Source organism: Salmo trutta, chromosome 27 (genome assembly GCF_901001165.1).
Source record: "Salmo trutta chromosome 27, fSalTru1.1, whole genome shotgun sequence".
NCBI lineage: Eukaryota > Metazoa > Chordata > Actinopteri > Salmoniformes > Salmonidae > Salmo > Salmo trutta.
The window spans coordinates 16445556-16462620 of NC_042983.1; the positions used below are offsets into that span (position 1 = coordinate 16445556).

Here is a 17065-nt window from a genome sequence, read left to right on the forward strand (position 1 = left end):
ACTTCCTTTTAAAGCCCAATGTTCTGTGTGTGGGTGAAGTCCGGTCACAGCTCACACTTCCGAGTTCCTTGAGGACTGGTATCCAGTTGCTTATGCTGGGGAACAGATCACTGTGCGAGTTCACTGACACACAAAAACTGATTTATCCTGGTCCAAAAAATTCTCAACCTACACGTCTCTATCTCAAAGAAACAAGTATTTTTCCAATCAAAACAAGGCCCTCCTTTTTCCATACTGAAATTGAAATCACACGCAGAGCATGTGCTGAGCTAAGCATGAGGCAGCTGTTGTTTCACAAACAGTGCTTCTCTGGCCCAGCCTGTAAAAACTGGAGTTAGCAGAGAATCAAGTTTGTTTGTATTCAAGACCAGAGGTAACTACTAGGCTTATCTATTTCACATTGACGAAGAGCGACCTATAATCTTATATTGAAGTGTCACTTCTTGTTGGGAAGCAACTTTGTCCTGCCCTGACACTTGGGTCTGACCCATAAAAAGGATAATCTCACTAATTTCCCCAGCATACTTAACGGGATGTGCACGTATGCTCGTTTGAGGGAAGGATTACATCACTAGTAGACAGGTTTGGGTCGGTTACTTTCTAAATGTAATCTGTTAGTTACATGTTACCTGTCAAATTGTAATCAGCATTACATTGTTACTTTTAGATTACTTGCCCCTTGAGAGGCATTAGAAGACGTTACCAATTGAACTACATCTGTTGCAGGATAAATCAATGTTAAAGTTTACATAGCTGGCCATATATGGATGTTAAATGTTACTTTATGGGTTGGTTATGTAGGCTTCTTCTAACCCATCGCTTTCTACTACATATAATAAGATTAAATTATATCTTTACATTAAAAACCAAAGTCTATCAGAATTCCAGTCATTCCAATGAATGTTATACCCCTTGATCTTCAAGAATAGGACTTGGAAATATGGAAGTATAGATTAGCCAAATTGTTTCACCTGAGCATGACCCCAAAACAAAGGATTGATTAGCCAGCCCTACTCTTGTTCATGATTTTGTTGTCATGGAGGATTGATTGGGCTCATTGATTCAAGTTCAAAAAGAAATGCTGTGCTCATGGAAAAGGGTGGCTACCTTGAAGAATATAAAAATATTTTGATTTGTTTAACACTTTTTTAGTTAATACATGATTCCTTATGTGTTATTTCATAGTTTTGATGTCTTCACTATTATTCTACAATGTAGAAAATAGTAAAAATAAAGAAAAACCCTTGAATAAGTAGGTGTCCAAACTTTTGACTGGTACTGTATATATAATTTATAAATGCCAAAAGAAATGTAGCAACTACAGATTGCCCTTTTAAGTCTATCGAAGCGTGCAAGTTTGAGCATGTGTCCATTAGGCCTATGGATATATTTTTTAATCAGCATGAATTAGATTGATCAATAAAAGCCACACTTATTCCATAGGCTTGGATCCGAACTACGCAGCTGTTGCAAGAGCGCATTTTTCACTGGCTGTCCACTGGTTTCAAAAACAATGACTGATAGGCAGCTTAAACTTCTTGAATTCAACTATTATTGGGTTCAAATACACATTTAGATTTGTGAACAGCCATCCACAATCCGTAAAGCGCAAATAGCTAAATGAGAGAGCAGCGGTGTGATTCACATCAACGCGCTATGTAGATATCAATAATAAGTGATATCCGTATCGCCGTAGACTACACCACTACTGTCATCCTTACCTCCAAGCCTTAATTCAAATTGCATAATATTTGGATGCCGACAGCAGTTGCACCATTGGAAGACATAGCTTGGACTGTAGCCAGCAAAAGCTTATTCCTAGCTCACAGATCACTGCACCTGTACATAACATAGCCCATCTGTAAACAGCCCATCTATCTACCTACCTCATCCCCATACTGTGATGTATTTATTTATCTTGCTCCTTTGCACCCCAGTATCTCAATTTGCACATTCATCTTCTGCACATCCAACCATTCCAGTGTTTAATTGCTATATTGTAATTACTTTGCCACCATGGCCTATTTATTGCCTTACCTCTCTTATCCTACCTCATTTGCACATGCTGTATATAGATTTTTCTACTGTATTATTGATTGTACGTTTGTTTATTCCATGTGTAACTCTGTGTTGTTGCATGTGTCGAACTGCTTTGCTTTATCTTGGCCAGGTCGCAGTTGCAAATGACAACTTGTTCTCAACTAGCCTACCTGGTTAAATAAAATAAAATAAATAACAATTCCTGATCTTTTCCCGCGATCCATCAAACACATTGGTGTGCCATCATAGTGGTGGTCTCTGATTTGTGGTCAGACTCGCTCAGGTGGAACAAATTTAAACTTTTGCCTTTTTAAAATTTGAATGTCATTGAGAAAACAGAGAAGTGTCAAATATTTTTTTTCGCAAACATCCTTTCTGAAATTAGAAGTAATCGTCTACTTTTTCAAAAGTATCGGTAATCTGATGACAATATGTTTGCTATTAATGTAACGGATTACAGTTACCGTTTTTGTAATCCTTGACATGTAACAGATTACATGTAATCCGTTACTCCCCAACCTTGCTGGTAGAGTGGAGTTCCCCCACAGATTATCCATTATATTGACCAGTGCCCGGTTTTCCTTTTGGGATGGAATTTAGGCCTATGATGTTTTAACGATGCAACTTTCTTACGCGGCCGAAGATGTTAACACGCGTTTCCCAAAACACTACGCAGAGAGGTTCGCTAAGTGAGTCGTTGAGAAGTGTCAATACTGATAGGATCGAAAGAAGCAGCACTGCTCTTGGATCAGCCTTCTCCCTTTCCAATTGTGCCTTTAAAAATAAAAAATAATAACATTAGAAGATCAGCTCCTAGAGAGATACACTATATTTACAAAAGTATGTGGACACCCCTTCAAATTTGTGGATTCGGCTATTTTAGCCACACCCGTTGCTGACAAGTGTATAAAATCGAGCACACAGCCGTGAAATCTCCATAGAAAAACATTGGCAGTAAAATGGCCTTACTGAAGAGCTCAGTGACTTTCAACTTGGCACTGCCATTGGATGCCACCTTTCCAACAAGTCAGTTAGTCAAATTTCTGCCCTGCTAGTGTTGCCACATTCAACTGTAAGTGTTGTTATTGGGAAGTGGAAACGTCTAGGAGCAACAATGGCTCAGCCACAAAGTGGTAGGCCACACAAACTCACAGAACAGGACCGCCGGGTGCTGAAGCGCGTAACCCATAAAAATCATCTGTCTTCGGTTGCAACACTCACTACTGAGTTCCAAACTTCCTCTGGAAGCAACGTCAGCACAATAACTGTTCGTCGGGAGCTTCATGAAATGGGTTTCGTTGGCCGAGCAGCCGTACACAAGCCTAAGATCACCATGCGCAATGCCAAGCATCGGTTGGAGTAATGTAAAGCTCACCGCCATTAGACTCTGGAGCAGTGGAAACGCGTTCTCTGGAGTGATGAATCACGCTTCACCATATCTGGCAGTCCGACGGACTAATCTGGCTTTGGCGGATGCCAGGAGACGCTACCTGCCCCAATGCATAGTGCCAACTGTAAAGTTTGGTGGAGGAGGAATAATGGTCTGGGGCTGTTTTTCATGGTTTGGGCTAGGCCCCTTAGTTCCAGAGAAGGTACATCTTAACACTACAGCATACAATGACATTATAGATTATTTAGTGCTTGCAACTTTGTGGCAACAGTTTGGGGAAGGCCCTTTCTTGTTTCAGCATGGCAATGCCCCTGTGCGCAAACCGAGGTCCATACAGAAATGGTTTGTTGAGATCGGTGTGGAAGAACTTGACTGGCCTGCACAGAGCTCTGACCTCAACCCCATCGGGATGAATTGGAATGCCGACTGCGGGCCCAGCTTAATTGTCCAACATCCGTGCCCAACCTCACTAATGCCTTTGTGGCTGAATGGAAGTAAGTCCCCTCAACAATATTCCAACATCTAGTGAAAATCCTTCCCAGAAGAGTGGAGACTGTTATAACAGCAAATGAATGCCCAGGATTTTGGAATGAGATGTGCCGGTGTCCACATACTTTTGATCATGTATTGTTTCACCTATGGCTACAAATATTGAGGCGGCTAATGCTTACCCTATAATAATGTACTAAATCAAGAATAGGCACATCATTGCGCACATGTTACACATCATGAAATATGCTATATCGAGGCAAACATTTCTGACGACAGGAGACAAATGGCTAAGTAAAACAATTTTATTACCATTAAATTGAGTTCAATATCGTTCAAATATTTAGGTCTATGTAGCCTATACTGTATTCATCTTATTATTTAGCCTATTATATTAGTGACTGGAACGAGCTGCAAAAAAAAAAAACTCAAATTGGACCGTTTTATCCCCATCTCTTCATTATGGACACATACAGACAGTTGAAGCTGCTTCGCGTGATTTATTGTTGTCTCTACCTTCTTGCGTTTTGTGCTGTTGTTTGTGCCCAATAATGTTTGTACCAGGTTTTGTGCTGCTTCCATGTTGTGTTGCTGCCATGCTGTGTTGTTGTTTTAGGTCTCTCTTTATGTAGTGGTGTCTCTCTTGTCGTGATGTGTGATTAGTCCTATATTTTATTTTTAATCCCAGACCCGTTCCCGCAGGAGGGATTTTGACTTCTGGTAGGCCGTCATTGTAAATAAGAATTTGTTCTTAACCGACTTGCCTAGTTAAATAAAAATATCCTTCGCTTGTCATGCAAAGAAATGGTCACAGAAAGACACACACCTTAATTGTGTGTTTAGTGGAGATATTCTGTGTATAGTGACGCGGAAGGGCGAACAAGCATTAACGACGTAGGCTACTTAGCTGTTCTACGAGTGGTCTGATGCAATCGTTAAATAACGAGCGTTTTGAATAGCAAGTTTAGTAACGATGGTTTTGGGAAATAGCTCGGATATTTAACGATGCTCCTACGACTGTTCAAACGACGAACGTAGCCTTAAAATGCTTTTGGGAAACCGGGCCTACTCTGGTGGCCACTCTAACAATTAAAATACATTTCTTGAAAAATGTAAGGCAGTCGGTAGGAGGCAAGATCAGGTCGGGACCATTGTAGCCACTGAGAGTGGCTACACTAGAGCAGTTCAGCAAGTACGAAGAAAAAAAAAAAAAATGTATGAAATGAAAATGAAATGTATGCATTCACTACTGTAAGTCGCTCTGGATAAGAGCGTCTGCTAAATGACTAAAATGTAAAATGTAAATGCTCAACTGTTTCCACTAGTGACCGAAGCCACAAAGTCAAAATGGGCTATATCGTAAACATTCATGAAAACAAACATTTGCGTTCTGGTTTTAATTTAGGGTTAGGCATAAGGTTAGTAGTAAGGTTAGGTTTAAAATCACATTTTAAGAAGATGAATTGTAGAAATAGGCGGGGTTTATGACTTTGTGGCTATGGTAACTAGTGACAACTGGCACAACCGATATAGGCCTAAAGTGTTTTTTCTCAAAGTTGCCGGCATGTCACGTGTCCTACTTATGTCAGTAAACTCGTAACAACCTAATCATTCCGAAACATCTATTCGATCAAATAAGCAATATTTGTTTGTGAACCAAAATCGACACTCATTGACCTCCATACAAAAACTCCTCGTTTGGTGACCAAAAACACGCCACCTCCTGGAGAAGACAGATTTTGTGCCCAGTTATCCCCAACACGTCGTTCTCCTCACCCGGTTTAACATTCGGTTTTCAATTTGACACAGTGCACACAGAAAAAATCATACATATCATTGTTTTCGCCTAATGGCTCCCGCCATCCATATATATCACAGCCCAACGTGCAACATTCGTAGCCTACATTGTTGCAAATTGAAGTAGTGTAACTGTTGCTATCTCTCAAGGCTGCATCGTTACATTGTAATATTAATTTGATTCCTTTGTAGTGATTTCAATAAGCTATTAGTAATTGGACATATTTTTCCTATGTTAAAATGGTTATGCTTGAATTTGACGCACTTCGAACATGTGGGCTGCCTGTTGACATGCTAATAATGTTTCCCTGACGTTTTTGTCTGCCTTTTCAATCCCGAGGAAATGGACTCGCCTCCCATTTTTTTATTTCCCAGTGTCCTGGGAGGAAAGTAACTCGGTGTTGAAGACGACAATGAAAAAAATAGCCTACATGCGAGGGTTGGTTTAAAACGACTTGTGTCTTACACTTTTGAACTCATTCAAATTGTAGTCTATTACAGCTTTTGTTCGTGGGGCTGGTTTCGATTTGTTTTACCGAATGAGTCTGCTCGACAAACGGTCCGTTCTTGACAAAACATTCACTTTTCAAAGGTAGGTAAGAATTAAATGTGCTAATTATTGCTTTATGAAAAGTTGTTAGTTATAGAGGAAATCTCGGTCATATCCACACACCCGGTGCGGTCATTACCACGATTTGAAATCCTATCGATGAATGATGGTCTTTTCTTGGCGGTGTATGATGTGCATTTTAAGACCCTGTCTGCTTGGCTAATCCAGCCACCTGTTTATCACATTTTAATTTATTCTAGCGCTCTCATCTTTTTTCTCGGCACGTGAACTAGTGGTGCGCGGGTCAGCTGTTTGTTCTCTAGCAATTGCTATACGTGTTTAATTACGAATAGATACCAGTTTTAAACCCTATATTAAATGATCAGGCGGTAAGTACAGGGTTATGCTTTTTTTCTTCCATCTACAGGCGTTTATCCTTTATAATGGGATATGCCACTGACTCGCTCAACCTGTCTACACTAGAGCAGTTCAGCATGTTCAGAACAGGAGGCGGTGCAGAATGGGAGCTAGGGAGACTGTTACACGGCAAGTGAACTGTGAAACCTGCCACTGGTCAGTGCTGAGGGTCATTCTATTGAGGGATACTGCGAAGACGTGATTTGGACCATCCATGCAAACCAGCAACATTATTATCGCGACGCATTGTCTATTCACAGACATAGCAGGTCAAGGATACCTGGAGGATTTATGCGTTGGGTGTGTATCCATCTGTAGCTAACCATACCTTTTTCTTTCTCGCCCGCAGTTGGAACTCCGTGAGAAATAGAGATGCGCTCATTAAAGGAAATGGGTATCACACAGACATCCGGAAAACGCATCCACGCGCAACGGCTGCCTCGCACGATGTCAATATGTTTTAACAATACAAAGGATTCCTTCAAGGACCTCGATTGAGATACCGCATATGCGCGCTTGTCATGGGTGAGTCGACGCGGTTATTTTGCTCTGCTCCATATGGTTTTGGAGCGCTTATGCAATGAGACAACCGGGAATTATTAAGTAGGACTAGCCTGCATTGATACATATCACGACAATATGGCTGATCAGAGTAACATCCAGTCTGCTGCTTCCAAAAGCATCCGGCCATTCAAGTCCAGCGAGGAATACCTGTATGCAATGAAGGAGGACCTGGCCGAGTGGTTTAACACGCTGTATGACCTGGATATAACGGCGGACACCTTTATGGAAGGGCTGGAGACTGGCTGTGCCCTCTGTCGGCATGCCAACAACGTGAATCGCGCAGCGCTGGACTTCCAGATGGAGTACCCGGAGGTTGCACAGTCATTGAGGATGCCAACCAAGGATGTGGTTTTTCAGTCGCGCAACGTGGTCCCTGGGTCGTTTTTGGCTCGGGATAACGTGTCCAATTTCATCGGCTGGTGTCGTCAGGAGCTCTGGATCAAGGATGTTCTGATGTTCGAAACCAACGACATAGTGGAGAAATGCAACGAGAAGAACTTTGTGCTGTGCCTGCTGGAGGTGGCGCGGCGTGGGGCCAAGTTCGGCATGCTTGCCCCGATGCTGATCCAGCTGGAGGAGGAGATCGAGGAGGAGATCCGGGACCAGGAGAACCAGGGGGAGCCCAGTCCAAGCCTACTTCCAATAAGCAGGGCTTTCGTTCGCAAGGAGAGTGTGGTTGATGACCCCGAGCCGGCCCCTTATGCACATTGGCAACAGAAACAGAGGGTGCTCTGTGACATGAGAAACCTAGATGAGTTGGTAAGTAACATCTCAGGTGTATTGATTTTCTGATAAAATATCATTTGGGAAAGGACTGCACAGAATCCCCTCATAACATTACATTTCCATAAGTGTGCAGTAGGCCTAGGATGCAGCAAGTTTTCATCTTCAATACATTCACCCATATTGACCAAAACAAGTTATGAGAGAAATCAAATGTCCTAAAACAAGACCTCCCCTGCCCTTGTGCAAGATAAACAATTCATGTTGTGTTCCATGGTGCCAAAGCAACCCATGGAGCAGGAGAAAGTAGGCCTAACCTACAGAAGTGCTCGCCCAGAGTTAAAAACGTTACTGTGCCAGAAGTGAAGGGCCCTCTTTGAAAAACACATCTCCCTGACATGTTGACGTCACTACACTCTGCTCTCCTGTGTGTGTTCAAGGTGGACGCTGCCTTACTGATCTGTGTCGGCGTGTTTGCCTCCTAACTCCACTAATTATCTCCCTCACAGGCTCTAAAATGTTATGTGGGTATCTCGTGACATTTCTCAAGGACTCCTCCAGGGTGAAATGTCAGTTCAGCTCCTGCCTCAACGAGGGGGTAGGCAGCCAGCGGAGCTAATGCTCCTTGTTATTTGTTCATGTGGAAGAGTGCAGCTGTTTGATTAGTATTATCATAGATAGATATAGGCTGACGTTACACTTCTATACACAATCTATTATCCATTTATAACTTGATGCTTCCATTTGCATTCAGGTGGGGTGTAGTGTTTCCCCCTGGGCTGCAAAGCAGCGTTCTACCCCTCAACGTCTAGTCCCACTGGCTGGTCCACGTTGCGGCCTGGCTGCCAGACAGACGTGTGTGTGAGCACGAGAGAGACATCGTTAGAGACAGAGAGACTAACAGGCAGACGGGGGTTAGCTGGTGGAACATGTGCTTGGGTTATGAGGGGGAGAGGAGTTAATATTTTGGTGCGGATGAGCGGAGTGAGGACAATGGTATCCTTTCACACCACAGATGAGAGCAGGGGAGAGACAGTCAGCAGACATACTCATGCCCACTTGGCCCTCTATAGTCCTCAGATGGCCGAGCACTAACTAATTGCTGGATCACAACCATGAACACTGGCTTCTGAGGGCATACAGAGGTACAATGTACCCAACCTCTGACCTAGTACCAGCACCTACATACACTTACTGCCATAACCGGTTTTATACGCTATTATTACTATTTCAGACCTCTTTAATCAAGGCTAACTGCTGATGTTCCTATGAGAATGCGACGGCAAGGGGGTGAGACCAGGCGTCTTACCTTATCATTATGGTGTACAGTGTACACACCCTTCCACCCACACCACTAAGAGATGGTCAGGGACATGCACTTGCTGTGTCCCATTTTCTAAGGGGCAGTATGACTCACCGTGCACGCTGAGTGAACTACATACATTTCTGCTACCCCGAAAGCCTCTTTCTGTCTACCTGAATAAAGTGCCTGGGTGCTGGAGGAAAACTGCCTGCATCAGCAACATGAGGCAGTTCTCTCAGTAAGAAATCAGGAGGGAACAGAAAGGGGGAGAAACACAGCACAGCAGCATTATTAGCCACAGTCCTGCATGGTATTAAAGAGTATAGCATTACAGTACTGCACCGTGTTCCTGTAAATGTGCTACAGCATCCTGTTCAAATTATTGCAGCTCGTTGAAATACATTTTGGTCGATAGATCTCCTCATACAGTATTTAATATCTCTTTTGGAACTGACCTTGTCTGGATCATAGTGATACTGAGGCAGGCCTGTCAATGTCGGCCCATATCCAGACTATATAGACCAGTAAATTAACAGAAATCCAACTTTTGTATGACTGGAGGGCTTTAGATTCAATAACGATCAACAAAGCCAGCCACTGAATCACCACGATGCCGCAATGCATCATGGGTCATCCATAACCTTAGTCACGAGTATTCTCTGCATCGCACTCGCCCTGGCATTCCCCTGTTCTCTTTTCGATAAAGTAGCTTCCCAGGGGATTAGTCTCTGTTGAATTACTGGAAACCTCATTGTCTCTAGTCATGAGAGATAGAGGGAGAGAAATAAAGATGAAGGGCTTAGTGATATTTTCATTGGTCTACAGCTGTGACACCAGCAGTGTGCAGAGCAGTCATGCTTGCCTTGTGGTGTGTCAGGGGTTTTTCTCGCCCTCTTTTTCTTAATTTTTCGCTTTTCTCTCTCTCATTCCTATGTTTCTTGGCAAATCCATCAAAACTCTCCTTGAACCCTCCTTTACACTCTAACTTTTTTGACAAATTGTTTGTCTTGACGACAGTGGCTCAAAGGGTTATCATTGGTGCAATTATCAATCACTGACACTCCACTTCTATTAATTAACGACCAGAGTCCTGGCACCCAGCACATTAAATATTGAAGGCTGTTTAAAGAGGTGTTTAGGAAGACAGCTGAGGACAGGAGTTCTTTAACCCTGGTGATCAGCTTTGGTCTGTGGGTTAACTGACATAAACAATTTAAGTGCCGGCAGGAGTCTGGCTCAGGGATAGTTTCCTGATCTCTGTTAGGATGCCATTCGGTTACATGACAGCATGTCATGTCATTTATTGTAATGGATCACTCATGATGGCACGACCCGGCATGACTCCAACACCATCGGGGGACCAGTACGGGAAAAAAAAAAAAAAAAAAAAAAAAAATGTATGAAATGTATTCACTACTGTAAGTCGCTCTGGATAAGAGCGTCTGCTAAATGACTAAAATGTAAATGTAAATTAAGTTTGCCCATGACACAACAGTGGTAGGCCTGATCACCGACAACGATGAGACAGCCTATAGGGAGGAGGTCAGAGACCTGACCGTGTGGTGCCAGGACAACAACCTCTCCCTCAACGTGATCAAGACAACGGAGATGATTGTGGACTACAGGAAAAGGAGGACCGAGCACCCCCCCCCCATTCTCATCGATGGGACTGTAGAGGAGCAGGTTGAGAGTTTCAAGTTCCTTGGTGTCCACATCACCAACAAACTAACATGGTCCAAGCACACCAAGACAGTCGTGAAGAGGGCACGACAAAACCTATTCCCCCTCAGGAGACTGAAAAGATTTGGTATGGGTTCCTCAAAAAGTTTTACAGCTACACCATCGAGAGCATCCTGACGGGTTGCATCACTGCCTGGTATGGCAACTGCTCGGCCTCCGACCGCAAGGCACTACAGAGGGTAGTGTGTACGGCCCAGTACATCACAGGGGCCAAGCTTCCTGCCATCCAGGACCTCTATACCAGGCGGTGTCAGAGGAAAAACCTAAAAAATGTCAAAGACTCCAGCCACCCTAGTCATAGACTGTTCTCTCTGCTACCGCACGGCAAGCGGTACCGGAGTTCCAAGTCTAGGTCCAAGAGACTTCTAAACAGCTTCTACCCCCAAGCCATAAGACTCCTAAACATCTAATCAAATGGCTACCCAGACTATTTGCATCCCCCCCCCTTCTATGCTGCTGCTACTCTCTGTTATTATCTATGCATAGTCACTTTAATAACTCTACCTACATGTACATTACCTCGACAACTGGTGCCCCCGCACATTGACTCTGTACCGGTACCCCTTGTATTTAGCCCCGCTATTGTTATTTACTGCTGCTCTTTACTTATTAGTTATTTTTATCCCTTGTGTTATTACTCTATACTACACTTAGTCATTAGGTATGGGCTAATGAATAGGTGAGAAATATGATTCAGGGTCCCATTTTAAAATAGGCAAATGTAGTTTTTAGACAGTGAGCAGCCAACCTCTTCCTGCCCTGACTGCAGATCGGCTATCGTCTCCAGGATGTGTGATGAAACCCCAGATAGGTGTCATATCTCAGGGAAAAGCTGAAGTGTATCTGTTGTCTGAGGGCGACTCAGTTCCTCTGTTTGTTTTGCTCTTTACCACTAAGCCCTGATGTAAATACCCCAGGTTGATTCCCACTGCCCTGTCACTCAGCTCTTACTCATCGCGCACACACACACACACACACACACACACACACACACACACACACACACACACACACACACACACACACACACACACACACACACACACACACACACGACTTTCCACTGAAGTTTGAGGAACCAGTGTCATGCTATCCTGAAAATTCCCCCACCCACCAACCCTCAGTTCCTACCTCTAGTGGGGCCTACAGATAATCTCAACTCCCTGAATGTTCCATTTGACCCTATTCCTGCAGGTGTGCCTTGATAAAATGAGACAGGCAGCTGCTGGCTTGTGTATACTGTCCAAACAACTTTTATCCTTTGACATTAGAGGATTTTCTCAACTATGAACCATCCCATATTTACCTACCTCCTCCAGAGACTATGATAATGATAAGTCCCAAAACTGTCTAGATCCCTTCAGAATCCAATGGCAATAAGACATGCCAAACTAACTACACAAACGCCCTTTTCTGTGTGTTTTCTTGGCCCTGCAGTGTGCTGTTCTCTCAGCTGTGGGCTTGGAGAGCATTCAGGCCTCGAGGTTAGTGGCCTACATACAACAATGATACAGGCTCATGAACAACAACGAATACATAAAACATACTCGGCCAGGGATGCACATGCACAGCTTTTAATGCGTATGCACATTCACATACTACAGGCAGGCTTCACACACACATATAGGCACATACACCTTTGCCAGCCAGCATGCAGCCTCAAAGACAATAACAGCAAACCCTAGGAGCTCTGCCTCAGGACTAAAAGGATGCTTTGTATGCTGCGCTCTCCCTCCATCTATCTCATTCTTTCAGACAAAATGTTTCATATGTCTTCACCCTCAGACTCCAAGACTCAGTCATTCATTTAATAAACGCTCAACAACCCCCACAGCCCCCATCACATCGCCCACATACTTCCCTTGGGGACGATAAGGCAATGCTTTATTGGTGGCAGAGGAGATGAGAAGGAAGAGACTGCCAGTGTTGCCAACACTGTAAACTATGGCTGTCATCTCACAGTGAGATGGAATGATTGGCCCTGATGGTGTGGGTGTGGACACAGGAAGAGGAGCAGGCACCAGGAGGGTGAGTGGGAGGCTATATGTCTTCTGTGAACACTCTGCCCCATTAACCTTATGGTCCAATTCATGTATTCAGAAAACAGAGAGAAACACAATAACAGATAGTATGCCTGGAGTGTCTTTACTGTACACTCTGCTACAGCCGACTGTAATGGATTTTACACACAGGGATAGATGGAGTGTGTGTGTGTGTGAGAGAGAGGAAAAGTAGGTCATCATGGCTGGCAGTGTCAGGCTCATGGGCTTTGCTAGGGGAGCATATCTCAGTGTTTCTGTTTGCAGCGTCACACACACACACACTTCTCGGGAGAGTTTTCTACATGAGGTCAGTGCACGGACTAACTGGGCCCTTAAATGTTTTAGCATTTTATGATTATTTATTAGTCCAGCTGACTAATACAGAACAGACCTCTCTCTCTCTCTCACCTCCGCTCTCCATCATGTGGCAGGAAACAGATCAATGGGCTGACTTCACAGATTGTTGTCAGTTCTATTTCATTATTGCAATGTCTAGCTAGGTTTACAGTGGAAACTGTGCTTGTGCACATGCTTAATGTCATGTGTGTTTTTGTTTGGGTGAGTAGTCTTGTTTTGTGCGCCCCCCCCCATCCCTCCCACCCCCAGTTGAGCCCCGCCTGGAGTCTCAGGTGGACTGGCGGAATCAGCAATCACTGTCTATAGCCAGTCACTCATAACATTGGCAGACCACAATTAGACTACAGACTGATGATAAAACAACAAGGCAACAGTAAACATGTCATCCCCCACTAATGATACACACACATTTCAGTTCATTACTATATCTCCCGCCTTGGGCCAATCAGTGTCGTTTTGTAAAAGCCGGATCTCTATGGCAAGACGCATCATTCACCCAGGTTACGTCCGGTGCTGTCTGAGATATCATGTGTGACTAACGGAAGGACGGATAGACAGAGACCGGTCCACAGTCCCCGCCTCGATATCATCGTGGGGGACAATAAAGCACTCTTCCATCATGTGATATGGACGGAGATGAGGATTGTCTGGTGTCTCGTCATGGTGATCCGAATAGCTCACCAGCTCAAAAATCCTTCCTTTCATTTCATTTTGAACTGGAAATGACCCTAACCCTGTTTCTGAAATCATCAGTTTCTCCTAAAGTCAGATATGTCCTCTGCATGGCAATGTGATGTGTTAGAATGGAGGCAGTCGAATGTTATCAGGGCTGGTTTACCTCAAACCCCTCCTCCCACAACCCTTGTCAAATCTCTGAGTAGACACGTGTTTTTCATTTAGTCACACAGCACTAAGCAGAAGAGTGATCATGTGGTCAAAAAATAGGTTTCCAGAAAAACAACACTTTCTTTAAATTATAGGTGGGATGTCCCACATTTTTTCCCTTGAGCAAGGTTACTTATGATTCGCCTTACTAAAATACAGTGGTTTATTGTTTCGAAAAGATAGCTCACTTTTGCGAAGGCTGTAGCATCAACAAAGAAGCTAAATAAATACAATTATAACTGTACTTTTCATTTCTAAGTAACAGTGTTGCCATTCTATCCATAGTCCCAAAGTAAATGTTCTTAGTTTTAGTTGACGTTCTCATTTATCAGGATAACTCAGGGGGTTGGTCCCTGTTCTCACCATCCTCAGCTGGTCTAGCCTGTTGGTGTAGGATGCAGTAGGGAGTGTTCTTACAAGCACCCGCATGATCCATCCAACAATGCTGCTCCCCCGCGGGTGTTGGTTCAACAGCACCCTTTCATCACCGTAAACCCGTCCTGAGTCCCGCCAATTTCGGTGCTAGGAGAAAAAATGCTGGCTGAGTAGGCCAATTACATTTTCTTTGTTTTGACCCACGACTGTTTGTCTTTTGAAACAAGGTGATTGAATAAGATTTAGTGGTGTCTGCGTCCAGTGTTTTTAGGATGTGGCCTAAATGAGAGGCTATAGCAGTAACCCCCCCTGAAGTTCCAGATATGCTCCTCCATTCCAATCTACTCCCTGTGGCCTAGATTCAATTTCAAGAAGCTTCCATCACTCATCTGATTGTATGGTTTGTGTTGGGACGTGTCCTGTCATTTCTAGAGATCCCCACCATGAAGCCGAGGCTGGGACACAGTCATCCCTTTATTGTAAAAGCAGCTTAGCACATTGTGGCTAAGGGAACACAACTAAACTGATTCGAAACAGCTAGACCGTCATTAACTGGCATTTCACAACCGTCATGCCAATAACTGCTACATTCCAAAAATATTACATGAAGAGGGATCGTTGCCATACACAAATCACTCACTCACCACCAATCCCATTTCCTCTGTGTCCCAATGAAGTACAGTGTGTATGGTGTGTTCCCGGGGGTTGGAAAAGCCTCACCCCTCATCTTATCTCCTCCACGGCCTACCCTCCGCTCTCCTCCGTCCCCATGTAGGACAGGAAGGAAGGTAATAAAGAGTTGATTACCTCAATCTCTGTTGGAGGCAGAGAATCATAGACCACGAATATGGTGTGTGGACTCAATTATCAAAGGGAAAACAAAAAACCTATCCTGCAAATACACCCTGCTTCAAGGCAAACCCAGGAACACTAATTCATCTGAGTTTCACAACACTGTCTCTCGTTGTTCATTGATCACAGCAGTGTTGTGTTTTCATACCGTCCCTACAGATACATGTGAACATTCTCCAGCTGATCTTGAGATGATTACAGTAAATTCCTTCCTAGTATACATAGGGGTGTACTGTGAGACTGTCTGGATCTAACTGCAGATGTCGGGCCTTGGTTCTTTCTCTGTCTCTCTCTCTCACACACACGTCACAGCTCTTCGGCACGTTCCCCATGTGACCGACACCCATCCATAATTCATCCCCTAGCTCTCTCACAGCGCTCCAGTTCCACATGCTTCCTGCGTGACCTCGCGTTCTCTCCCCTAGCACTGTTCCACGTCACTGTTTTAGTCTCATGCTCTTGTGTGTGTTTGAGTGATTCTCTGTGCTTGTTGTGTTGTACAAGGTCAGTTGTTGTTTTAGCTAAGACACAGCAGTCACCAGAATCTGATTTGGGATGATGCAATTAGATTCCACAAAGTTTATATGAAATAGTTAACTGATATTTAAACAAAGCTCAATGGTGTCATTGATGGGAATGTCTCAGACCATGTTTCTATGAGGGATCTTTTTGTAACAGGGTTGATATTTTCACTATATATTTACAACCCTCAACTCTATGACCTCTGGAGGAAAACTGATGACCTCAGTCAGCCCAAAGGGTTTGTGGGAGGTGTCTTCTGAGGCTGGAAGGAGAAACAGCTGAAAGGCTGTACTAAAGAAAGAAAAAAGAAAACAAACGGTCTGTTAAAAAAGGAAGGATAAGGCTGTGTCTGTAACCAGGGGGATATTTCCATTAACTCACTGGCTGGGGTTTTTCCAAACAGGGTTTGTCCACATAGTGAAAGAACAACTGAGAGACTGAAAGGAGGCTTGGAGAGCAAGCAGAGCAGAAAAGGGCAGTGAAAGAAATACATGACAGAGAAAGACTGTGAGAAACTGAGGAGGGATGATAGAAAGAGATGAAGAGGGACTGATAGACTAGCAGATGGAGAAGGAGAGAGTGGGAGAAAGAAAACAGGAAACAGAATTCAGTAGAGAGAGAAGGCAGTGGGAGGCTAATGATTTAGTATGTAGTCCTGGGGAGACAGGTGAGATGTAGAGAGACTTAACACTGATTCCACCCTCACTTTAATTAGTAGGGGGAATAAAGACAGCTATTTTAGGAAAATAGCAAGGTCCCTCCCTAATCTCCTGAATAAGCCATAATCTGGAAAATGAGCCATTCACCACAGTGAGCAGCCACACTGGAGGCCAGTCATAACCTGCAACACTGATGCTGCATCTAGCTAATATACTATATATGGATGGTATACTGTCTTCTTCAATGATACCTGGCTAGGTTTCATTTATGTTGATCTTATTCAATCTCTCTTCATCTTATTTATTTTCTTAGTGTGATTAATTCCTTGAGCGACTACTGAGAGCCTTTCCCTTGTTTCT

General features: G+C 43.7%; 1 protein-coding gene across 2 annotated transcripts in view; it reads left to right on the top strand.

Annotated features, from left to right (window-relative positions):
* The first annotated feature begins 5918 nt into the window (after nucleotides 1-5918).
* Nucleotides 5919-17065, top strand: part of LOC115164444 (GAS2-like protein 1) — a 43890-nt gene continuing 32743 nt past the window's right edge. Inside the window, exons 1-2 of one of the 2 annotated variants that reach the window (XM_029716919.1) lie at nucleotides 5919-6308; nucleotides 7033-8006. In XM_029716919.1, coding sequence (XP_029572779.1) covers nucleotides 7323-8006 — 684 coding nt within the window. In that variant the 5' untranslated portion in view covers nucleotides 5919-6308; nucleotides 7033-7322. Of the gene's footprint in view, nucleotides 6309-6546; nucleotides 6656-7032; nucleotides 8007-17065 lie in introns of those variants that run through there. The other variant, XM_029716920.1, reaches the window with a different exon arrangement.